General features: G+C 43.1%; 1 protein-coding gene across 1 annotated transcript in view; it reads left to right on the forward strand.

Annotated features, from left to right (window-relative positions):
• LOC121944003 (tetratricopeptide repeat protein 28-like) overlaps window positions 1-25,896 on the forward strand; it is a 200,966-nt gene that overhangs the window by 139,998 nt on the left and 35,072 nt on the right. The window contains exon 6 of the mRNA XM_042487644.1: window positions 18,463-18,970. Within this exon, the coding sequence (XP_042343578.1) occupies window positions 18,463-18,970 (508 nt within the window). The remainder of the gene's footprint in view (window positions 1-18,462; window positions 18,971-25,896) is intronic.

A 25,896-nucleotide genomic window follows, 5' to 3' on the forward strand; every position in this document is an offset into this window, starting at 1 on the left:
GGTGGAGGGAGAGCCACTGAAGGTAGTTATGAAGGGAAGGAAGGAAAAGGGAGAGAGAAAAGGAAAGAGAGAGGCAGAAAAAGAATGTGTGTATGTGTTTATTGAACGTGTGTGTAGAATTATGTGTGTACTGTGTAATACTGTCTCCAGTGACAAGGGTAGGGGAGGGGTGGACTGGGTTGATTTAGCTACAGTAAGACCTATTTCTAGCTCAGCAGTGTGAAATGGCTCCTTAGCTACAGTAACTTGTAAAGCACACCCCAACACAGAAACCTATATTAGTGGACTGAGGGGATTTCATCTGGCCTGCACACCAACACCACATCAAGTCCTCTGGCTCATGAATCATGTCAGCAGCTCTGTGGTAAAAAGATATTGTTGTGACAAGGGAGAGCTACAAATCCAAGGCAACTCCCTCCACTGCTGCCCTCAGCCGACACACTGGCTCACATCAAAAGATTTGTGTACATTTGCATTTAGAGAGCAGACGATGTCCTCTGCAGCAGACGTTCAACTTGGGATTCTGTTGATGTTGTAGTTTTGTTTGTTTTCAGCCTGTTTAATAGGCAGTCAGAGCTGATACCCTTTACCTTACGTCAATATGCAGAAAAGGCTGCATGCTAATTGGTGATTAGGAGTTGAGGTCAGAGGTGAGGCACAGCTGGTGGAGTGGACCAACAATCTCCTCGGGGCAAATGGCCCTGCCCAACCCTGTTTTCACTCATTGGAGCAATTACTGGCCCTGATTAGTCAGTGCGACTGTGGGAATGATTGTCGATTTATGCATATTGCCAAACACCTACTCTAGTCAGGCAGAGCTTGACACATCAAGAGTGTCGGTGCTCTCAGAGAACCACAGACAACCAAACAGATAAAAGAAAAAACTCGTCCAGGGAATTGAAACTACACACTGAATAAAGATGAGTGTTGTAGGAGAAGCAACATTTAATGCTCTCTGGACTATCGTCTTACTACTTTCTATCCTTCTGTCTTAAGGAGTAAGCCATGGTGGTTCTGTGTTACCTGAGCTAGTAGCTATTGTGCCAGCTTTCTCAGAATACACCTGAAAGACATGTATGGATTTTCTTTTCAGTGGCTTCTGACTAAGGCCGAGTCAATCAAAGAAAATTCTGACTGAAATTCAAACTACTCTTCAACCAACAGATTGACTGATTATCATGGTCACTTTTAACCCATTTGTCCAATTGTAAGGGAGGAGCTTTAGGACAAACATCCCAAAGGTTAAAAAAGGATGGTAATACATTGCGTAGGTGCAAAGCTTTTTAAAAACTTGCATAAATAAAAAGGGTAACGCCTGCACACTTTCACTTACTTGTGGAAAAAATACTACAAAGACCAACCCCACACATCAACATGTAAAAGTGCTGGACAACAGCAGCAGAGGAGAGGATTATTGTAGGAGAAATGAATACTTAAACCTGTGGGTCCGTCCTCTCTCCCCACGTGCTTCAGCATTTCCTTCATCCAGAGCAAGTGCTCTACCTTGTGCCAGCCTTTTTTTTTTTTTTTTTATACTTCTGCTGATATTTCGTGGATATTGCGTATCGTAGCAACACATGCAAACAGAGTGTCTCAGCTGTACAAAAGATGCACCTCCAAAGTGCTCTGGCACTCCCAGCTGAGCATTTTTAGATGAGTGCTTGGAGTTTCAGCTAGAAAAATATTCTTTGGTGGATTGATGGTCTCTTATGAAACCATCTGTCAACAATTGCCCAACCAATGAGAATTTGATCGGACAAGGGTATATCGATGGACTAACCTACCAGAGGGTGTCAGCCCTACTTTGACTTTGTCTAGACAAAAAATATTTTTCCAAAGTTAGTCCTGCAAAGCCAGCCTTCTGGCTGAACACATCGTAATTACACACTCAGGGAAAAACGTTCAGGTTGTTTGGTTGTTGTTTCATGCACACTAAAACAAAGTTTGATGGGGGCAATGCAAGGCTAGTTTCATATAGCAGCAGGAATTTTAAAAATATTAACAATCAAGGAAGAATTTTATGATCTGAAATAGGCGGCCAATGACAAGCTTTTACCCACAGTCTACATCAGACATGTCCAAAGTCCGGTCTGGGGACCAATCGTGGCCCACAGAACAATTTTAAATGGCCCTCGGCTTGTTAGCCAAAATATACTACATATGGCCCTACACATTAATAGTTAATCAAGCGAGATCAATTTGCATTTTTCCCATTCATCATGATGGCAGGACCATCACACAGTTTGAGGACATGTACCAAGCATGAACTCTGCAGATGAAAAAATGTGTTTCATCAACAGACAATTTACAAGCAAATGAATAGCTACTTAACAGCAGGTATTTCCTGCTCAGTAGAAGACATGGCCACAGCAAAGTAGAGGTTTAAGAAAATATCGATAGACTTTAGTATTGTGCTTTTGTGTTTTGAGTATAAATACAGTATTGATGTTTTAAATAATAGTTTTATTTAAATTTTGTTTAAACCTCCGACTGCTACAGCAGTGCTGTAATCTATCTTCAGTCTTACTAACTCTGCCACGCCAACCTAACAACATATTACTTTGAGCTGTGATAAATTAAGATCCTACTGTTCTGATTGCATTAATACACTTTTTCAACTCAAATTGTATGCATATAGTTGAGTGGTCTTAATGACAGTTTTCCTCAAAATTAGATGGAAAAAATAACACAATATATCACCTTGCTTACAGTATTGGAATATATCCCAAAATATTGAATCATAACCTGTGTCATGGCACGTTATTGTATTGCTAGATGCTTAGAGCCCTACAGCAAAGAAGTATTAAGTCGACAGCAAATAATTTTTCATTGAAAGATGAAACCGTTGCATTTGTCACATTTGTAGGGGATTTAAAAAAAATAAATAAAAAAATCGCCCACATGATGCGAGAAGCAGCTGGCCCCTGGGTATTTTTATATCCCTGAGATGATCTTAGAATGTCGGTCTATATGCCATTTGTTAGCTTTGTATCCTTGATTCCTGTTAACAATACATGAGAAGTGTACATAAAAAAACACTTGGTACAATCACAAAGGAATGAGCTTCTAAGTTGATTATCACATTGCAGTATATTTGGTTCTTCCTCCCCTTTCTCCTTTATCTGAAGCAGGATGCATTGTGATGAAATGACCCCCTGCTTTCCTTCTCAGCTTTTTAAAGAGTGAAGTCCAAGATAGGAACCAGATTAGTCCTCGCAACCCGCCCATCTGTAAAATAGAGATGAGCTTGTCCTTAGAGATAAGGTGAAATTCAGATGGTGCGGCGGAGTTTCAGCCAGTCCGTGTGTGTTTGGGGAATGGTTTCTGTATTACGAGGGAACAAGGGGTCTCCTGGGGAGAGAGAGGTCAGCGCAGTTACAGGCGTTTGATGTTTGCATTATATATAGCTGCGGCACACACTGGGATGTAGGAGACAGCATTTTTGCAGAGTGAGGAAATGGTCTTCTGCAAGACTCCCTGACATCATGCCAAAGACGGGGATTATAGCTCCTCAGTTTGGCTCGGCTCAAGCCTCCTAACAACTATACACTGAGACTTGCTCTCTTTCTTTTTCTCTTTCTCGCTCTGTCTCTCTCCACTCTCATCTTTAGCTTTTGTCCCGCGTTACAGCAGTGTCAGCATTCTTGTCCCTGTGGCACAGTATCCAGACCTTCCCCGCTCTTTCTTGGACGGGAGCCCTGTGTCTGTATGAGGAGGTGGAATGTGTCTTTGTGGAAAGCAATAAAATGGAGAGAAAATACGAGGCCCCAAGTGAGTGAAATGAAAGTACTCCATCTTAGGAGGGGATGGAGGCCTACGGGTTCTGCTTATACTTGACCTTGCAGCGCACACAGTATGGTCTCTAAATAACAGTCGAGTCAGACCTTTGCTGGCTACACATCAACCTCAGAAAAAGCTCTTGAATGTTCTGTCTTAAACAGAGAAAGGGACCGAGTGGAATCAAGGTTGTAAAATATTCAGTAGAGGGCCCAGAGGTAAAGACTGCTCTGGTATTGTGTTTTAGCCAAACTCATTTTGAAAAGTTAGTAGCTATTGCTGGTGCTGTCAGCTAATTTAATTGCAGCCATTGGCCTTAGCTTGTGGCAAGGTGTGGCCATCTCATGTTGGTGCCCCATGTGCACACACACGAACACACACGCAACATTGCACACTTACACTTTTATGAGATTAGTGCTGTTAAGTGATTACTGACAAGGGCATAGGTTTTTGTTTCATAACACATAGAAATGCTGTGTAAATTACTGCAGTATTAATGCACAGAACATTTGATACCAGCCGGCCACCATGTTATTTTTGAACAACTGACCAAAACTAATTTGCATTACAGTCCTTATCGTCTGTTTTCTCCGGTCATGTAGCGTCAGTTTCAAAAGTATTTGTGTCTTTCTGCTGCAGAGACAGCCCAGTTTTGTGAAAACAACATATTTGCAACAGTGAAATACTTTTTGAATGTAAATACCAACAACCTCCAGTAATTAGATATGTTACTAAAGAGATTGTTGCTTATGAAGCTTATTGCTGTGAGTACATGATGATAATTAAAGGTGACAAGTGTCACAAGTGAAAAGTGTGGTGGACATGTACTTCCAAACCAGCCCAGTTGCCAGAAGAAAAATTTGTCATTGACAATTTCTGTAAACCGCAGACATGTTACGTTTATACCAATGTTACTAAAGCAATGTTGTTCTGATTACATATATATGAGCTGACTCTGTCATTAGGAGGTGGAGGAGATCATGGATGGCATGACACCTACAGTAGACAAGATAGCGGCCAAGCTGCAAATCGCTGTTGGAGACAAGCAAGCAACAAAACTGGGCTTTTAGTGAGCTGTAAGACATACAAGCCCAGATTGTGGCACCAAAAACTAGGTATTTTAAGGCAAAAAAAAAAAAATCTTTTCCCAACCATAACCAGGTGTTTTTATGCCTAAACTTAACCGCACGTTAACTACAGGGTTACTGAAGCGTAAAGAAACGTAAAATTTTAGCATATCCGCTACATAATAAAGTAGAATTGTTACATATTCGCGGTTTGCAGAAGCACACGATGCCAACATTTATTCTGGCGAGTGAGTTGTCCAAATTCAGTGGAAATAACGCCCATGACTATAGAGGCAAATCATAGCTTTATAATCTTCCTGTAAAATGGCTGTAATTGGTTCACGCAGTGTGCTTCCACTGACTGCACACAGCTGCTTGTGTGTATTACGTTTTGTGATTGTGGTTATGAAAAAAGTGTTTGCCTTCGTGTGTGTGTGTGTGTGTGTGTGTGTGTGTGTGTGTGTAATGAGTTGGGCATCTGTGAATATGTGCATGGGCACGTTTTTGACTTCATCGCCATTCAGAGAGGCTTAGCGTGATTAGAGTAGTGCGATCCTCTGAAGAGTTAATGATGAGAGAAGAAGTGGCTCCACAGAGGCCAATCACACACCAGCCTCTGACAGCATGCGGAGGCTTATCTTGCTTTATGTATTGTTTGTGTCCGTCCATCTGTATGTGTGTGTGTGTGTGTGTGTGTGTGTGTGTGTGTGTGTGTGTGTGCGGCTGTGTGTTCACCACATGGTTTCTAACGCGTGGGAACATATATGATGGGATTTCAGCTATCATTTCTCACATGATAGTGTTTGTTATCATCTACCCTGAACACCATTAGAATATGCATGATTCCTTTGTCTGGATGTTTGACATTTGGGGGTTTATGGACATACAGAGCGGAATTTATAATCATATAGCTTCATTATGCTAGTGTCAGACACAGATCCAGCTCAGGAGGGGCTCTTGGTACCTCCGGGTCTAGTTCCGGGCTGCACGGCACATTGAAGAAGGCCAATGGTGGTTTCCGCCTCCCAGCCCACCAGGGGACTGACTGACAGGCTTAATGACACTGTCGGGGTTACAGCACGTCTCCAACTCATTTTCGAATGTGATTGAAGTTCGCAGTGGGTAGCTTTTCATCAGTGTTGAGCAGACAAAAGGGACCTTTTCAGTGTTGTCTTTGTATGTGTGTGCAGTTTGTGTGTTTGCACATGTGCGCCTGCAGCTCTGAAGAGATGCACAAGAGAAAAATCGCTTTAATGGTTGTTATCCGGGCTGTGTTGGAATCTCACGTTCCTGGAGATGATGAGTTTTGTACGGGCTTGTCTCTAGTGTGCACTCTGTTTGTTTATTGCATACTATATACACACTCAGGTACTTGCAGCAGATAGTGAACCGAGGAGACTGCACACATAGGATTCTCTGTCTGGGTCAATGTGTCATTAAACCAGGTTGCCTTTGTGTAGCACCCAAATTTACATGATTTATTATAGGGAGAAGCAAAATTCAAAGAGGACATTGTCAAAGCCTTATTGGAAAGGTAATGCAATATACAGGAAGTGTTATGTAAAGAGTCTCATTTAGTCTCCAGTGTACTTAGCTGTGTGTCCGTTGGCTTTACTGCTCAGCGAGGCTCTGGTTACAGTCCACCTTAGTGTAGGCCGCAGCCATTCGTGGCTGCAGATGTGGGATGAGTCATGTAATAGTTGTTGGTGTTGGCTCAGTTGTTCTTCTAACCCCCTCCTCCATCCCACCCTTCCTTCTCATTTCCGCCCCTTTCTTTGCTCCCTTTTTCTTTGGTCCTCTAAACTAGGCCGCTTGCCTTTGTTAAGCAGCAGTTAGGCATATGTTATGGCTGTGAAGCCTGCATCCTCTCACTTAATGGCAGTGCAAAAGTGGCCTGTGATTGCTCCATCACTCCAGTGTGAAGAGGCCAATCTAACACAGACAGAAATCCACTTGTTTGAAGCCACACTGGTGTTTTTCCCATCATTCTTGACTTGACTGGTGGAAGTAGGGTTCGATTGGTGCTTATGTGTCTGCTTTTGGTCAGCTGATACTCTTCAGTTTCTTGCTTGGCATACAAAAGTTTCCCTCCCCAACCTGGAGCACCTTCTTTCAGCTTCAGCTTGTCCTCAGCGCTGGAGAGTTTAACAGAGCCAAGTATTCCTCCTACGCTGGCAAATCCCCCTTCTTACATTGCGTGACCTTAACACAACATGCATTCCAGAAAAATCAGGTCCTCAAATTCCAATACAGTCCCTGCAGAGTGTTTGGTAAACATATTCCCCTTTCTGTACTCTCTCTTTCTGGCTCTGCCTTCTGAACACCCCTTTCCCCTCCTTGTATCTTTATCCATTACGCTGTGTTCCTCAGAAGGCTTTTGTTAAAGCAGCACAGACAGAAAGACAGTTTTTTGTGGGCACAGGGCGGTTTGCAGGAGCAGAAAGCAGCTCTAAGCAACGTGCATCTCGGGTGGCTCGGCTGAGATGCCAACTTAATTTGTGGCTGAAGGGCTGTAACAAAAGCCAATCACCCTTCCACTCTGGCTTCTATTCTGCCAAAGGCGAGAGATACAATCAGGGCCCCTGCTAGCAACTATTTACCCTCCCTGTCAATCAGAGTCCTGTGGCGTGTGCTCACAGCTAGAGGCATCACCGGCAGGTGGCCCAGTATCCCCTGGAAAACATGCCTTAAAAGAAACGATTATTTCCTGATCGCCCCTTCCTGTCTCATCCGCACCTCACCCCACATTACAACTTCAATCTCTCATCTGCCGTCAACTTTATCTTTCTATCTGCTTGCTTCTCTGTGGTCCATATTACCTGCAAATGAATGACATCAGTGGAGCTCCGCTGTGCCGTCCTGGGAAATTTTGGACTTAAGGAAACTAATTAGGTGATTCATGTTTTGATCCTTCTTCCTTTATACACACAGTAACCGTTCAAAATAGGGACAAAGTCCCTCCCAGGAGCCAGATGTGTCTTACATGGGACATGGAAAGGAATGTTCCTGGGATTTGGTTTCCATCATGCTGCACTAAGGGAGCTTACCATCCTCATGGTCTTAAATCTCTGTCACAGTTGGAGGTAGTGTCTGTGTGTGTGTGTGTGTGTGTGTGTGTGTGTGTGTGTGTGTGTGCATATGTGCATAATGTGTTTATGAATTTGATAATACAGCCCAGTAGTGAGATCCCATTTTCGTCTTTATCAGTGGGACCAGTCCTGTCCGCCATGGGGTTAAAGCGAAGGACCCAGTGGTGCTGAAAGCATGGGGTTAGTCTGGTGCAGCTTGGAGGAGCCTCAGTCTGTGGAGCAGTGAGGTGCGGAGGTGCTTTGGAGGGACAGGCCTGTCTTTTGATCCCACCAAGTGCTGGTGTTGATGCTGTGTTGTGCAGGCTTCCCAGGTCACAGTAGCCACCCTCACCAGGCTTGTAATTACATTTGGGGAATAAAAGCACAGGGGGAGGAAGGGATTTAAATGGTTTGTGTGCTGGGCTGGAGGTAGAACGAGGTCCTTTCACTTTCTCAGCTGCATGTTATTGTAGATTTATTCACCCAACACTTCAGAGCATGATGACAGGAGTCAGTTTAAGGCATCATCGAGGTGAGAGATGGGTGGTTGTGTTGATGGGGAGTTATGTTTTTTCTTCAGTATATGCTGACATTCCTTTTTCATACTAAAGATTGATGAAAACTTTGAGCTGCACTGGTTAAACATTACATTAAGTGTACCTTGATCTGTCACCAGGGCCACCGTTGCATGTAATTAACATGCAGAGCATATATTTGTAGTTTTTAATTTTTCCCTCACAAAGGCTATGATGTCCTTATTTGATCACCTTCAACTTTCAATGGTCATGTAATACATTTATAGGGCCTAAGTCTATCCACTCAGTTTAACAGTGACATTTTTTGGGCCTTTTCAGATCACGGGAAGAAGCTGAAAACTCAATATGTGAACTTTTCTTTTTTTTTTTTTTTAATTGTGTGTGTGTGTGTTGGCAAACAGTTGCCTACTGACACAGAGTAATGTTAACATTTAGAAAAATATTTGGGTCTTTAGCTCCTAGATGTTTCACTTTCTTCACCAGTTGCCAACTTTATTTGTCCTTAGTGTACAGCGAGGTCTATCAAAACTTTTTTGTTGACAACAGCTGCTGGCTGCTGCTGTAAACAGGATTGATGAGAGCAGGCCTTGTGCCCAAGGTAACAGCTACAGTGATATAAAAGAGGCTACAATGCTTCGAAGATATCAAAAGTTCTGTCACCAGGAGCCACACCTTTCACGTGTCATTTGATCTGTTGTTAGTATAAAAATGTTTGTGTAGTTTAGCTTTTAGAATCTTTTTGTTGTGCAGATTTGGTTTATTGGGCAGCACGGTGGTGCAGTGGTCAGCACTGTCACCTCACAGCAAGAGAGTTTGAATGTTAAACTTGCTGGCTAGCTGGGACCCCTCTATGAGTAATTTGCATGTCCTCCCTGTGTTAGCGTTGGTTTAAATAAAGTGGCCTGCAAAATTTCTAGGCTTTCAGTCCAGATCATCAATTCCATTTTATCAACAGTCAGAATTAGTGCTGACACTAACCAAATGCATCATCAAACATGTTGTGCATTGATGTCGAAGCCCAGTATAATTACTGGCTGCTTTCCTGCTCTCACCTGCATCAAATATCAAGTAACAATGTTGATCTTTGATGGCTATGAGATCAACAGTGAAAGAAATCAGTGTTTTAACTGAAAGCAAACACTGACACTGTCGCTCTCTTTGCAAAGATAAACCAACTTTACTTCAATTATTGCCATTCCAACTGTCAAATTTGTTTAGTGTTTTTTTCATGGAATTTGCAGCCATGAACATTAAGTAAACGGCTGTCAGATGGTTAGCTACTGTAACAACAACCACTATTCATCTTTAGAAAATTTACAGATGTTCCAAAATGGTTAGGGTTCATAAAACGCAGTGACACTAAAATGCATGCAAATATAAATGTTTGAACTACTCACATCTCAGCTCATACTAGTTAGACAGCTGGCTGAGCATCCATCCAAACATTGTTTTTGGTTATGCTACCTTAATGCATAAGATACAGAAAAGGAAAATGAGATTGATGTTAACCATCTAATTTGTATATGTACAACTCAGAACTGTTTTCCAAATAATATCTCTGAAAAAGTCCTCTCACAAGTGCCTCACAATATATATTATAGGAATTATGTACATAACCAACAAACTCTGACAAAACAGCAATTTTGGAAATAAAATACTATGCCAATTTCTGAACTTATTATCAAGTACCAATATTCTCTGTGCAACACCCATTTTACAAAAAATACTGTAGTGTACCATAATTTAAAACATTAGCATACTGTTAAGGGCCTCTGTGCTGTTGCTTCAGATGGACCAGCCCACAGTTCACTGCTAACTATAGTACAAAATTAAAAACTTAATACAAAAATACAGTAGATTAGTGTTTGAAAATTGGCTGTAAATTAACAGCAATTGCTTACACCACCACCAAAGCTGCACACACTGAGTGCCCACAGACATTTTAGACTTTTCTTAAATGTGAAAAGAAAGAATTGAGAAGGTGACAATGTTTTGTGATACATTCAGCAGATTTAGCTAATCAGAGCTACACCAGTTCTTTTTCTTTACCCCTTTCAGTGTTCACAGTCATCTGAAGCTCACCTTTACACACCCCTTAAGTAAAAAAACACAGTTAAAACCAAAGCAGTTGAAAGCAGCCATGCATCCTTCTATTTCACAGAAATCTGATTTGGTCTAAACCCATTAGGCATGAGTTACTTGCTGTTGCAGATGGATTAAAGGAGAACGGCACAAAAGCTCTGTCTCCTTTCTCAAAGAGAACGGTGAGGTGCTGAGAGTCTGGACATTTGGTTGTCACTCTTCATTTCTTTCATTGTGTCAGGCTGCTGCAGGCAACAGTTCTGGCCAGCTCATATTGATCTGGGTCCTCAAACCTTAACCTGCGTTCTCTTATCTCTTTGCTCCTCTCCTCTCCTCTCCTCTCCTCTCCTCTCCTCTCCTCTCCTCTCCTCATCTCATCCTCTCCTCTCCTCTCCTCTCTCCTCTCCTCTCCTCTCCTCTCCTCTCCTCTCCTCCACCACTTAAGAAATGGAATTTTTTGTGTACCAATGAAAAGGGTTGGACTATGTGTAGTCCTATATGTCAGACCTGATTTGTCCAGTTGTGTGGGCTGACAGGGACAGCACCTCCCATCACTGGGCCTCCAAAACGCCCTTGAATAACCCTGGACTCCTGCGTCCTTGGATTGACTGCCTGGCTTCCTGCTGAAAGCTCTCAGATGCAAGTGGGGGCCTGCAAGCTATGCTATATTTGGCACTGTGTCCTCAGACCCAGCAGGAAGCCATAACAACATCTAATTAGCTTATAATGGATAGACTCTGAGATCTCAATATATTCTTTATGCTGTGGCTCAAAAGGTTTCTGCTGCCAACAGGTAGTGTGATCTAGTTTTGTTCTGATCACATTCAGCAGCAACTCTTTAACAGTTCCTAACCCCCATTAAGTCTCATTCCCACTGCACAAAAAAACCTAACACCTGTTAACATCTGGCTTTTTAATGCAATGAGAAGGCGTACGATCAGCATTCAAACCTGGGTCAAATGAGTCTGCAGCAGACAGGGGTTTTTATCGCCTCTGGCTCCAGTCAGCACTGATGAGAACACAACACCCAGCCAGCGAGATGCAATGACGCAGTCAGTAATTACTGTCCATCTCCTCCTAAGCAGCGCTAAAACAATGATCCAAATAGATCTGCACCAAGTTTGAAAGAGAAACCAAATAAGTAAGAGATATATAAAAATGAGAAACCACTGAAGAGTTCTCAAAGACCTCTGTTCCTGTTGCTGCTCCTGCCTGTCTGTGACGTCACACGACGACATACCAAAAAAAAAAACAAGCCACACACATAAACAAAAGCTGACAGAAAGGCAGACTTGTGTGATGCAGCGGTGAGCTCAGTGACAGTGGGAATACAGTCTATTTAGATATTTAGAAGGTTTTACCCATGCTTGAAAAACTCGCGTGCATGCGCTACTTTTGCAATTTTGCAAATGGCCATTAGTGTTTAAACAAGGAGTTGTCCAATCTTCACAGCATTATGCGTCTCTCTCTGCTTTGTCCCTAGCTTGAGGCCTTGCAAAGTGGCAAACCTTGATGTTTACCTCAAACCCCTCCTGGAATGACTTTCAAACACCACTGTGATTTCCCCTTCTGTCACCACAAGGTCTCGCAAGAATTGATTCCCTGCACCAGCAGGCATCACACAGCTACGCCCGTGGAGATTTGACTTTAGTACAGAAATAAACAGCAGCCCCGTGCAGCCCTTCAAGGCTTTGCTCTGATTTAGAGTACATTAAGATTCATTCACAGTGCCCCGCTTTCCCGGTGTGCCACCTCTTCAATTTCCTCCTCAACCAGACTTAAGATTCATGTGTTTATATCAGAAGGCAGGAGTGCTGTTTGTGCATTTGAACAATGCTGACATCCTGTCACAGGGGACAGGCGCTAGGACTGAGGTAGGGGCTGTGGGGGCTGGAGAGGTGGAGCCGGGCTCCGGCTCAGTTACAGTGCCTCCCACCCCTCCCTCTCTTTTCCTCACTTAACATTTGGCCATTTCTGTAAACCTTGTTTTGTCTAGCGTATTGTCAGAGAGAGGGAGCCTGAAATATCAAACCCCCACACCACTTGAAGGGAACAGTCAAATTTTCCACCAACACCAATGGAGACTGTCAGATCCAATTTTTCTCGGTGCCTCTCGTGTTTCTTCCTCTCGGCTGCCTGTTTGCCACCAACTCTCACAATATAGCCTCAAACAAACAAAACAAGCACATACTAGAGCCGAGATGCCCTGGTGTAAAAGCACAAACACACGCAGATGCAAAAAAAAAAAAAAAAAAAATTGTCCGCACACACACACACACACAGAAGCCACAAAGCTCTGGGATACATTTGTGTATTACTTTGTGTCTCTGTGGATGTGTGAGTGAATGTATACTGGGTCTCTGGAGTAACCACAAATGATCTACCATTTGCCTGGCACCACTGCACAGGCTGCCCACAGCTCTGACAAAAAAATCACTAGCATTAGCATTGCCTGCACTGCAGCTTGTCTGTATCTTTAGTTCATGTTCATGTCATGCTGCATGGGTGTTAGTGTGTTTATGTGCTTCTTCCTGAATGTACAGTATTTGTGGATGTGTGACCGTCTGAGCGTCAGACAGTCCGACAGACAGTATAGTAGCTGTCACGAGTGCCCTTAACCATAGCTTGACCTTTCGTGACAATCAATCCTTTGTGAACATGTCCCGTGAAGGCTAAAGGAATTATCAAGCTACAGGCCCTCTGGCGTCATTTATCTATTAGCTGGAGGTCACACAGGTTGTGGAGAAACAAGTGGCTCCACTGGTATCTCATCACTGTTAATAGATCTGATTAGCACTAATGATTGATTAGAGAAATTGGTTAACAGCCAAATGAGTTATGATATCTTTGTTTTGTTTTTTTCTGAAACAAATGAGCAGAGACTTTTCAAAATAAGGTACACTTTATGTTTTGCATTCGTTTGTGATTCTGGAAACACATATGACTTTCATGAATATCATTGAAAACTTGGAAAGCTAAAGAGAAAAGGCTCTGTGATTTGGCTCCAGAGGAAGCAAAGTTGAATTCAACTTGGCTTGTACCGGGCTTATCAGCCACAGTGGACCATCGAATCCCTCTGTGTGTGCATGTGTGTGTTCGTGCCTGCTCTTGAGTGTATGTCTGAAAGGGAGCAATCAGGCACAGCTGTACCTGCCCGCACTTGGCAGAGCACAGCATTTGCCTGGTTAAAAAAGCAGAAGGTTTTGATATGGCAGAGAGGCAGTCGTTTGGCTGATCTAATGGTGCCTCCCATAGGATCAATATCTGTGTGCAAACACTGAGCGAGGGAAGAGAATGGAGCATACACCCATAAAACCAGCTGAATATTTTATCATATCCATCCCCACCCCCCGCCTGTATGCCGACATCACCAGCATGCCTCCTCTTAACCCCCCCTCTTTTTCACTCTCATTTATGCACACATGCACATACATGTTTATTTGCACACACAGACAAGAACATGCACCTTCAGAGAGCATCTTCTAAGCTTCTTTGAGAGCCTCTATGACTGGTCTGTTCCGTCTCCGAGTTTATTACAGTTGAGATGTTTCCTTTTTTGTCAAAATGCATCTCTGCAGGTGAATTCAGATCTAAAGACATCCTCGCCCTGGGGATGTCTCCAGCATTCTCTCCTCTCATCCTTCAAACACAATCTCTCCCGTAGCCTTTTATCTGCCCCCTCCTCCTCCCACCCTGCTCTCCCCACCACACCCGGCTCCCTCCAGTGTGTGCGGTTCTGTTCCCTGCCAGCGAGCTCCTGTTGCTGCCTGAGCCCAGCTCGTTAAGGGAAACACTGGTGCATGGTCCTCCTCACCTTCCCTCTGCACTGCCTTTTAATTAGACAGCTGTTTGTGTGTGTGTGTGTGTGTGTGTGTGTGTGTGTGCGTGTGCTTGCGTGCGTGCATGTGCGTGTGTGTGTGGTGTTTTAGTGGAGGGCTGGAGTGTTTTTTAGTCACATGAGTCATGCTTTTGAAGTGATTGGTATCACAGTGGCTTGTTTGTTTCTCTGATGTTCAACACTGTCATTAAATAGCATTGTGCACCCAATACGATACTGTGTGTAGCTTTTGGGCGCACAAATATTTTCCCTGGATTATTTTCAATCAATTAAGCCGGTTTTCAGTGTTAAAACAATGATTATCAACAGAAAACAATTGGGATAACTGATCACGTAGTTGTTAATTGTATAAGGCAATTGTCAAGGAAAAAATGCATGTCCCAGCTTCTTAAAATGAAGATCTGCTGATTTTTTGTGTCATACTGCTATAAAGTAAATATATTTGAAGTTGTTGACTGTTGGTTAGACAAAAAAGCAATTTGAAAATGTCATCTCTGGGAAATTGCAGTGGGCATTTTAACATTTTTTATGACATTTTTAAACAATTATTGGATTAATTCAAAGTACTCTAAACACTAAATATTAATGTGACTCTTAAACATGTGTATTTTTAATCATGATACTTAAATAGAAATATATTGTTCCATCATATATTTCTTTATTCTTGTAAATGCTGTTAGTACATGTGTCTGCATTCGTGCAAGCAGTGTCTTTTTCCAGGCTAACAGCCGAACATCTGTATCCGAGCAGTGAAAGATGGGTTTGTTCCCACCTCTGCGGTAATGGAATCAAACCTATTCTCCATCCCCTCTTGTCAAGAGAGAGTGACTCTTCTCCTCTCCCATATAATCCCATTAACAGCACTTCACTGAAGTAGCGGCTGCCCTGACCTCCTGCAGGACATGGCGTTTGGACAGAGGGCAAACTGGGGGCTCTTTAACACCTTACACCTCCCAACACTGTTTTTCGCTGCTTACTTTTTTGTTCTTTTTTGTTTCTTTTTTCCCACCTTCAATGTTTTGATATCAGAAACAGACAAATATTTTGAGTTTTCTGAAATGATCCATGTTACCATCAGATAATTTGCATGCTGTGCATGCATGTGAAGAATGTGGCTCTAATGAAATATAACTTGCAAGTGTAATCAAAGCCACAGTCGAGTATTTTTTGATATGAAAGTAGTTGATGTCAGAGCAGCGAATGCTTGCTTTGTTTGCCAGTTTCAGTCCACTCGGAAGGAGACTCCACACACGTGTTTACAAGCTTCTACGAGTTCTGGTAGGCCCTAATCCAACTATTTACATCTCCATGACAACCCCGCCTGTCCCATAAGCTCTGCCAGTCTGTGATGATAGCCTTGGTTGTTTGGAGTATATCAGAGCTCAGAGGTCCAAAGTGAAAGAAGGAGGATTTTCAAAGGCACATGCATACAGCTGCAAGGCGAAGCATAACCACATATTTCAGCACGGCAGTGAAGTGGTGGGCAGGACTCAGCTGTTCCAGGGTAAGAACTAAAACACACCAGGGGCTTGGAGTAACAGATCTTGCACCAAGCCCAGCCATCAAGAGCATCACTGCTGCATGACATAAGGGGCTAATTATGCTAAGTACAATACATTACCTCTAGCATGTGCAATGCAAGCAGCTATTTCTCTAATGTGCTGCGAAATATAAACATACTTAGTAGAGGAGGCTGACAGAGGAGAATCGGCAAGGCGTCCTAAACCACTGTCCTTGTCAGAGGAAAGAAATGAAATAATGCTGCTGGAGCCAAGCATTTCTGATTAACATGTCATCTCAGCTCTCCCCTGCTGCCTCCCTTCTCTCTTTCCTGTCCATCTCTCCCAGGCAGAACTAGTTTACCTTTCATTAGAAGACCCTTGGTGCAAAATGTGTTTGCTGATAAGAGCCAGCAGTTTATCAACAGTTTATAAAGCATGGCGCAAGGATTAATCAAATCAGCACACATCCGGAGAAGGGCTGGACTCTGTAAACACAATCAGATCTGACTCTGCAGACGGATTGAGAGGAGCGGGGGAGAGAGAGTTGGAACAGGGAGGGAGGGCAGATAAGTGCAGAAAAGAAATGGAATCAAATTAGAATGAAGTCAATTTGGCAGAAATTATGTATTTCGGGCAATTATTTCCCTCCCAGACGGAATCCCTATTTTGCGATATTGGTGGGGAGTCAAAATGAGCAGTGGTGGGAGAGGGCTGCAGTCAGAAGTGAGAGAGATATGGTCCCAGTGTCTTTCCCTGCGCCAAACACAGTGCATCCTCTGTGACTAGCAAGGCTGGCTCCTCATTATCTTGGCTTCCATCTGAGGAGAAAATGCAGCGTTGCAGTCTCACTTTAGAGGGACACTGATCACAAGAGCAACTCATCTCAACTGGAGAAAGATTGCACCCCCCCCCCCCCCCTTTTCTCCCCCCTGCCCAGACAGCTATGAGGAATCCTCTGTTTTTTCAGCTCAGAAAAGTGGAAGTTTGAGTCGGAGAGATGGAGCGAAGCTTCAAAAGGCACATGTAATTGAGCAGCCCTAGATAGGCTATCTGGGAACATGAAACAGCAACAGTTGTGACGGAGGGTAATTGCCTCCCTGGGCCTGTATAATGCCTTGTCGAGTCTTTAAACTTGAGCAAACTGCTGGAAGTCCTTATGTCAGCAGGTAATTGGTTCCAGGCATCAGCAGCTATGTGAAATGAAGGAAAGATAGGTAGGTGGGGTGTATGTGTGTGTTTAGAAGAAGAACGTATGAACGATTAAAAGAAAAAGCGTCTCTATAAGCGTCTTCAGCTGTGTTCTGTGGTATTGATTTTTTTTTTCTCAACGATGCTCTTTGCTTTTCATTTATTCAGACTTTCATTATGTAGCGCTAGGGCAAAGTGAAAATATCTCTTGCTCTCTGCGGGCACATTGCTTCAAATTACATCTTGATGTATATGCAGGATAATATCTATGTAAATTTCAAATTGAAGATAGTGGCGCCCATGCCTCTTCTAAAGTGTCAGGGGCCAACTTTGAAACATATGGCCATGAAAACTGCTTTCATAAACATCTTGCAGCTGAGCAGTCAACCTTTACTGTGGCTGACTTTTGACTTTCCAGTTATCTGGCTCTAAATACCCCCAAGATGACCCAGGTCACCCCTGTTGCTGAGCCTCCAAGCTAGGCAAGATGGGCAGCTCTCTGGCCTTCACTGTCAGAGTGTCTGTCCTCTCTGCTGGCCTGCATCCAGCCCCTCTTCCTGGCTGAAGGATGCAGAGTTGGACCTCAGGAAGGAGATGCTTTATTAGTTGGCCCTGCATGATTAATTGAACATCTGCTCGCACAAAGACAGCTGACCCCAATTCCCAGCTGTTTACCCTCTGTATAAACAGTTAATAAGCCAGCGGTGAAGGTGTCACACAGGGGGTCAACACTGCTTTTTGAGAAATCTATCCAATTTTACTGCTAAACCACTCCTTCTGCAGTTGTAGCCAGTGCAGTTTTATTTTCACAGGTGGACACTGCTTGAGAAAATGGAAGATGAGAATATATAGAATATTGTTCTCTCTGTTTTGAGCTTGAAAGGTCTTGCCAGCAGTCAGTCAGTCAGCCAGTTGGCCCCCCATGGCTCTGCTGTGAAGCTAAAACCCCTCTCTTCTCCCTCCTGATTAGCAGTGTCTTTGTTCTGTTGGTGGTGGCACGCCATGAAGCGTGATTGCAGTGGGCAAACTGACGGCTTTAAAACAAGCCTGCTGCTGCGCTGATCTGCATCACACTTTACCCCCCTCCTTGCTTAGCAAAGACGAAATCAAATCAGGTTTTGCTAGTTGTTTGGTCTCAGAGCAGTAAGCCTCCTAAGAGATTTGGGGAATTTGGTTTTTTTTTTCCATTTGATGTACAGCACTTCTGGCTAAGGGGACGTTTAAGTGTGGGTGGGGAATCTGTGATGCAAAGGCAACAAAATTACTCACTGTTGATGGAATGTGGGTATAATTAATGGGGCTATTTGAGATTTTTTTCACTTGCCTACAGTTTATTACCTTGCTGTTTTTCTTACTTGCTGTCTCTCTCTCTCTCTCTCTCTCTCTCTCTTTCTTTATCCATAGGCTGCTTCAATGGCACTGAGCAGCTTGGGCCATGTATATACAGCCATAGGGGACTATCCAAATGCCCTAGCTAGCCACAAGCAGTGTGTCCTGCTGGCCAAGCAGTCCAAGGATCAGCTGTCTGAGGCTCGCGAGTTGGGAAACATGGGGGCCGTCTACATCGCCATGGGAGACTTTGACAATGCTGTCCAATGCCATGAGCAGCACCTGGGCATTGCCAAGGCCCTGGAAAATAAACGTGAGGAAGCTCGCGCCTACAGTAACCTGGGCAGTGCCTACCACTACCACCGTAATTTTGACAAGGCCATGTCTTACCATACTCACGTTCTGGAGCTCGCCCAGGAGCTGGAGGAAAAGTCCATAGAGATGAGAGCCTACGCAGGACTGGGTCATGCTGCTCGCTGCATGCAGGACTTGGAGAGGGCCAAGCAGTACCATGAACAGCAGCTGTCTATAGCTGAGGGCTTGAAGGATAGAGCCGCAGAGGGAAGGGCCTCGTCCAATCTGGGTATGTATGAAAATACTAAAAGACTCATGAGATAACTCAGCTGCTTAGCCAAAGTCTTCCATATGTTCCTGAAAGATCATCTGCATTCTGTGGTAACATTTCAACACACAGTGTGCTGAATAATGATATATCACTGTTGAGGATGACAGAGAGTATGTTTGACCAGCTATGTTGGTCTACGGGTTCATTTTTATACTCTTTAGCTTAGTGCACTGCTCACCACCTGGGTCAGGCGGTGTAGCCCAACCCATGGAAATACCATCTTGATCCAGTGGCATTGCTTGTTGTGCCCACACGCGGCTCAATTTTGGGCTGCAAGCCCCCTTTAGCATTGTTATATGTGATCAATATTAGCTTTGTTAACACGGTAAGTGTTGCCACCATACTGTATTTAAAAATGCTTAAGGGGTTTAGCAGCTCAAAATGAAGCTGCTTACTCACCAGGAGGAAAGAACGGAGCTAGCTCCCATCCAGCTGAGGTGCTGTGCAGTGCAGAGTGGCCAATGCTAGCTAACCAGTAGATTTGGAGTGCAGTCGGCATTGTTTCCACATGTTAATGCAATTAGGTGGCTGTCTGTCAGCAAAGCCAACAGAAAATAAAATGAAAGTCATGACCTATGCAACACATAACACTAAAATTTCACCACCTCTAAATGGATAGCACTTTGAAATGTGATGCTAAAGCCCATTGAATCAGAAGAGCGCCAGACTAAAAGGGAAGGCCACTTGTATTTCATGTGATTTAACATTTTTTTTCCTTAAAAATTAAATGGTTGGTTACCAGTTAATTGGTGGAGGGCTATCAAACAAAAAATTAGCCAAAACTGACACCCCTAATCACCATCATTATCTCAAAAATTGAGGAAATTATCATTATTATTAGTTTATAAGATACATTTCAAAATATGTTTTAACTACCTCTCAAATGGGAAAAACAGAAATGTTGTAGGATTATAGTAACGTGAATTTAAATAATGAGTTGAAGAATTGTACTCTGTGAAGTACTGTGGGCATGTTACTTAAGTTGCCAGTGATAAAATCAAAAAAAAGTCCAGTTTGAGTAATATATCAATATTGTTTTCGGACACCACAATACTGCACAGTGATTTATGATGCAAAGATATGAGATATGAGATGGATTTAACAGCTCCAGAAAGTTATTATAGAGGCAGTCATTTTAGCCTCTGTCTCGACAATCAAACACAAACTGTAGAAAGATGCTGTACATGATACAGAGTGATCAACCAGGAACGTATACTTGCATGCATTGATCAGCCAACACGCAGCAACTTGCTGGAGCATTGTTGAGTGCAGTACTATCAGTCAACATTGTCCATTCTAATCTACGAGTGTTGATCAGTGGAGTGAATCTCTGAGGGACACATGACTGACTTCAATATGAAAGTTCTCTTTAGGAGTCATTAGTGGTATGCCCCAAAATACTGCAGTCCGTTTTACAACTATCTGAGTGTCTACTCACTCCCTCCAGTGGAAATCCACTCACAGCATGCACAGTATCTAGTGAAAGTATGTCATCCTTTGAGATTCTTCTCTGACCCTTTCAATGGGGGACAATGAACAGGTTAGACTCAAGCAGCACGTATGAAAAATCTATATCTTAGTGCATCCTCAGAGATAAGGAAGCAGCCGGTGGTTAGATAGTAAGAAGCCTTGCAAACTGGAAGTGTTTACTGATTCTTTACTTCAACACGGGGATTTATGAGTTATTTTAGCTGCATTTGACCTGACCTTCTGAAAGGAGGGATGAGAGGAAAATAAAATGGGAGAGTGTAAGGTGTCCTGCCTGCCCTTTTATTGTTTTGGGGATAGAGTATGAGAGCTTCCATTTCCTGCTAGTGTTTTCACTGTGCTGCTGGCTACAGCCCTTTGTTTGTCTTCATTTAAATGAGCTGTTTACTTACTGTTGTTTTCAGTGATATTTGTGGTTAGTGAGACCTGGGTGTTTTTGTTAATTTAAGAGAACAGCAGTGTGTTACAGTATCATCACTATTTTATGTAAAGTTGTTTGTAGATACACTATTTAAAGGTTGCATTATGTTCTACAATGAATAATACCCAGCAGATTATGTAAGCATGAGGTAGTTTGCAGGGCAGGGCTTCTGCATGGGAGTCAGGGAGGAAGACGGTGCATGTTAGAGCTAACAGTAATTTGTGAGCCGAGGAAGGTATATGGTGATAGAATGCCAACATGTAACGTCAGGATATAAATAAACCTCATAAAAAATTTGTATTTGCAGGAAATCTCTCCACATTAATCTGCTCCACTCTCACCTTAACACCGGCTCGGACTTAATCACGTCTTGAAATGAATAGTGGTGCAAAGATAAATAAAAGTGAGATGGGAGGGACATTAAATATACGATCAGGATCTTTTGATTGAAACTTAAAATGTAATTATTGTCCCCTTTACAGGCCAATGTCTCACAGCCAAATCCTGCTAGAATGACATTAAAAGCGAGGTAACCTTGTGAAGTCTGCTAATATAATGATGAAAGGAACCTTGGGGATAAAGGTGTCCCTTTGGATATTCAATAACCCCATGAGATAAATGGTATGGCCAATTCTCCTGTATTTAGTCCAACAGTTACAACCTACGCCAGATGACTTATGATCGCCATCAAAACAGTAGTAAACCTGACTCTAATGGACAACTAAGAGGCTTAATAGTTCCTCCCAGATGAATTATTCTCGAACCTAATGTGTAAAAGTGTGCAAGCGGAGAGTGGGGTTAATCAGCCAAACATAAATTGAAGTCGTCCTTTGACCGGCCTAATGGTCGCGCACCGTGGACTGCTCTTAGCACCAACACACACCTGATTTTAAAAGTGAGCTGCTTGTCATAAATTAGGAGCTGTGGTAAGAACATTTTATGATCCTTCAGGATATGTGAGCTTTATTACTAGTCACTATATGTCAGGCAGAAATGTGTTCCTATCTGTAGTGTGATTGCTGTTATGATAGCAAGTGCGCTGCGATTCATTATTAGTTGCAGCATCGCAGTTCTGCAGGTCCATGGCAGATTAATGATAGTGTAGTTGATGCCGTGTCAAAGACCTCCAGAGCGGAGGCTAAATGAGTGGGTGGTAGGAATGCAGCCTGTTGCACCATTATGTGGATACAGTACCCCATAACAACCAAAGAGGCTCGCTGCCCATCTCTATGCTGCCCCATCTGTTGGTGCTCCTCATCTATTTTCTTTCTCTCCTCTCTTTTTTGACGCCTTCCTCTCTCCCTCTCTCCCCTCACCCCTACTGATTGTAATCTGCAGCTGTCAAGCTCCCAGTAATTGAAACTGACTTGATGAATCGCTTAATTACCTTTAATAGCTGATAGAATAGAGGAGCTGAATAATGAAGATAACAGAGGATGAAGTGGAGGTTGTGAAGCATCAGTCTGTAATTGCCCCATTGTTGTTGTTGTTGTTGTTGTTTTTGTTTGCGGCAGTGGGGCGCGCGTTGTAACTCCGTCATCGATGCCCGCGAGCCTGCTTAGCACAATAAGATGTGGGCTAAAAACTAACAGGATGTTGTTTGAGACTTCAAAAAAAACACCGCCTTTTACGCCGCGCACAAATAGGGGAAGGATGATCGAGTGAAGATTAACGAGCAGCAGCGATAAAAGCCAAAAAAACACAGTGCCAGAGATGGAAAGGAGAAGTTGCAGAAAGAGGAAGGAAACTTTTATTATGCCCTCTCAGCTTGTCGTTAATGTTGCGTGTAGTGTGGGTGGAGCAGCAGCTGACATGGCTCTGAGGTATAGAGATCGCCATGCTTTAATATCTAACCATGATGCCCAGCGGTACCAGCAGCCCTGGCTCAGCACACCCTGACCTATAAAGGATATGAAAATGTTGCATTCCAGCCCCATTTATTATTCATTAATTGGCTAACTTACCCTCTAGTCAGCAATATTTAATATCTGAGAGAGGACTGAAGTGGTGGGTTACCATGTAGCTCACATTTCTGGTATTCATGAAACAGAATCTAAATTCTATTATTTCCCCTTGCATTTTTACTTCAAAGAGACTTTGAATAAGTTTGTTTGATAGCGCTTGTATTTCAGCCGGTCTCTCTTGTGGCCGCTCTTTCTCCATTCACACCTCCTCGTTTGACCATATGTCTCAGAGAAGTCACATGAAATGTCGACTCCCATCAGCGAGAAGGGCTGGAGGTAACAGTCCTAATTAAGCTTTTTTTCTTCTCCCTTCCTTTTATCCGGCATCCCCAGGGGAATGCTTTCTGCTGATGCTCACAAAAACAAAGCAACCAAAAGAGGAAAACAACAGGAAGAGGAGTTCACAGAACAACACAGAATCAGACTGTGATGCTCTTTATTCAAATCACATCAGTGGTATCTAAAAGCAAAAAAAAACAGGATATAACTTCTGTATTGAATTAGTTTCAGACCTTTTATGCTAAACCCTGTTTCGCACATACAGCTTTTTCCACTTAAAGGTCATGTGAGAATGAGCGCTGGAATCTACATTCCAGAAAATCAGTTGTGGAAATCTGCTTGGTCCAGACATCTGATAACCAGGTTTTGTAACATGTCTGTAAGTAACAATGTCACACCAGTAGACTATAATTTATATTTTTAACAGGCTGTGTTTGTTGGCAGTCGAAATGTAACAACACTGACCCTTGAGCTCTTCAGCATCTAATCATGAAAATAATTATGTCAAGCTTTTAAAGTGAATGGCATTTAAAGAGGCATAATCATGAAATAATTAGTAGATAAGATTTTACCACTTCATCATTATTATTATTATTATTATAACAACAACAGGCATTGCGTGAACATAAATCCATTACCTCCTCAAAACTGATTTCAGACTGCCCTCAGCAGGGACAAACTACAGACAGGGACCAGACTTGCCTGAGGCGTTGAGGCATAGAGATTATTCAGTTTTGTACCTAAGCCTTTGGAAACAGCACTGATGTAGATATATTATTAGTCAGATGAGGAAAGCAAGCAGGAGAGAACTGAATTTACAGAGGAATTTAGCGAGCCTAATGGCCCAGACAGGATGAATGAAAGAACGCTGTAAGGAGGGAAGACAGGGAAAGAGCCCAGAAAATACATAAAAATGTGCATTTGTCTGAAATCGGTGACATCTTCAACTCTCCACTAATGACCAAGTAAATACCATGAGAAAATATAAGCGGGGGGGGGGGGGGGGTTAAAATGCCAGTTTCATGTTGCTCTCCTGGAGAGATCTAACTCATCTGTGCAGCTTGGCCCCAAATTTCTGTTTGTTGGAAAAGCAGCAGACGCTCCGTGCCTCCCCCTGCATGGCCCCCTTCAATCTCCTGACAGTGGACCATGCCAGAGACTGGACTAGAGGCCCTGCGAAACACACTCTCCCAGGCTTTGTGCTTACACTTAACTTCAGCTCACTATATGCAGCTATTATTCCCCTCACTGCGGAGCCATTAAGTGAAACAAAAGAGCTGTGGCATTCTTTTGCATTAAGCAACTGCCCCGCGTTAGGCACATCTGCAAATTCAGCATGAAATGTGATCTGTTCCTAAACGGAGAGGTGATTGTGCAGCGCAAAACAAAGTTGAGACGTCGAGACTGAACATTGTCGGATTGCGTGGTGGGAAGGATCGGATGTCATGCGTGTGGACAGTGCAGCGACAGTTGGTCTGGTGAGGCTTAGCAGGGAGGGAAGCAGATCAGTTGGTGCTGCTGGAGGACACATACAGCGGTCTGTGCCTTTTTTGTTGGCAGACCACCCACGCAGCACGCATCCATCTATCCATACCCTGTCCTTTTTATCTTCTTCCTTCCTGTCTCTCTGTCAGTCAGACTGGAAGAGATGTCTGTGTCTGGGAGTGAGGATTTGCTACCTTAAGCCTAGACTCCGCCCCGTCCCTGCTCCTGCAGATCCCAGCAGGATCCAGACTCTGCCTCAGCTCACTACCTCCCCCCAACAGATCATAGCACACACTATTGTATATTGCATATTATAATGGAGTCTTTCAACTTACATACACCCTTTCATGTTCATAGACACAATTAGAGTGGAAGTCTCTATGAAAGTAATCCTCCATATTATGATAGTCATTCATATATCATCTGTGGAGGTTAAACATACTCTGTATGAACCTGCTCAGTCTGGTGTTCACTTTTCTATGTGCTTGATGGTGACTAAAATTGTGCCAGTCTATCGAAGATTTTGTTTTAATTTTGTTTTAAACTTTGGACTCCTACTGCTCTCAACCTAGAAATACATTTTAAAGGAATAGTTGAGATTTCCTGAGCTTGGGTTGTCTGGGGTACTTATCCATAGTCAGTGTATTACATACAGTAGATGTCACTGGGTACATCCCCAGTTTAGAGAAGAAGGCTGGAGTTCGACACAGAAGCTAAGCGTTGTACTGCTGTAGATTAGTTTCGGCAACAAAACATATCTTAGCCACCTAAGAAAAGTCCCACTTGAAAGAAATCACTTCAAGTGTAGTCTATATTGAGTATTTTCTCAACCTTACCTTTTCAATTAAACAGCCTGTTCTGACGAGGATTCCCCATCTTTTCTATTATCAAAGCCACCAGACTCCATTCACAAAAAACACTAATTTTAGCTCGCTGACACGGGAAGCTGCTGCTTTGCCATTGCCTCTATCAGTTAGTTAGGGTGGTTTCACATAAGGGACCTGGGCCCAGATCCGAGTACTCTTGACCCCAAAGTCCAGTTCATTTGATTAGTGTGAACACAAGTGTATCATGCTGGAGTCCACTTGAATAGGTGGTGTTGGGCATGATTCATTTGTACTTGAGCAGTGTTTGCAGGAGGTGTGAAAGCAACCATGCCATGCTATGTGTGTGCAACTGCCACTGTGATAACGTAACCTCTGTCACTGGTTGGGTAGGTTGTCCACACTTTTTAAATGCACTGTGGG

This window comes from Plectropomus leopardus, chromosome 6 (assembly GCF_008729295.1).
Source record: "Plectropomus leopardus isolate mb chromosome 6, YSFRI_Pleo_2.0, whole genome shotgun sequence".
Lineage (NCBI taxonomy): Eukaryota > Metazoa > Chordata > Actinopteri > Perciformes > Serranidae > Plectropomus > Plectropomus leopardus.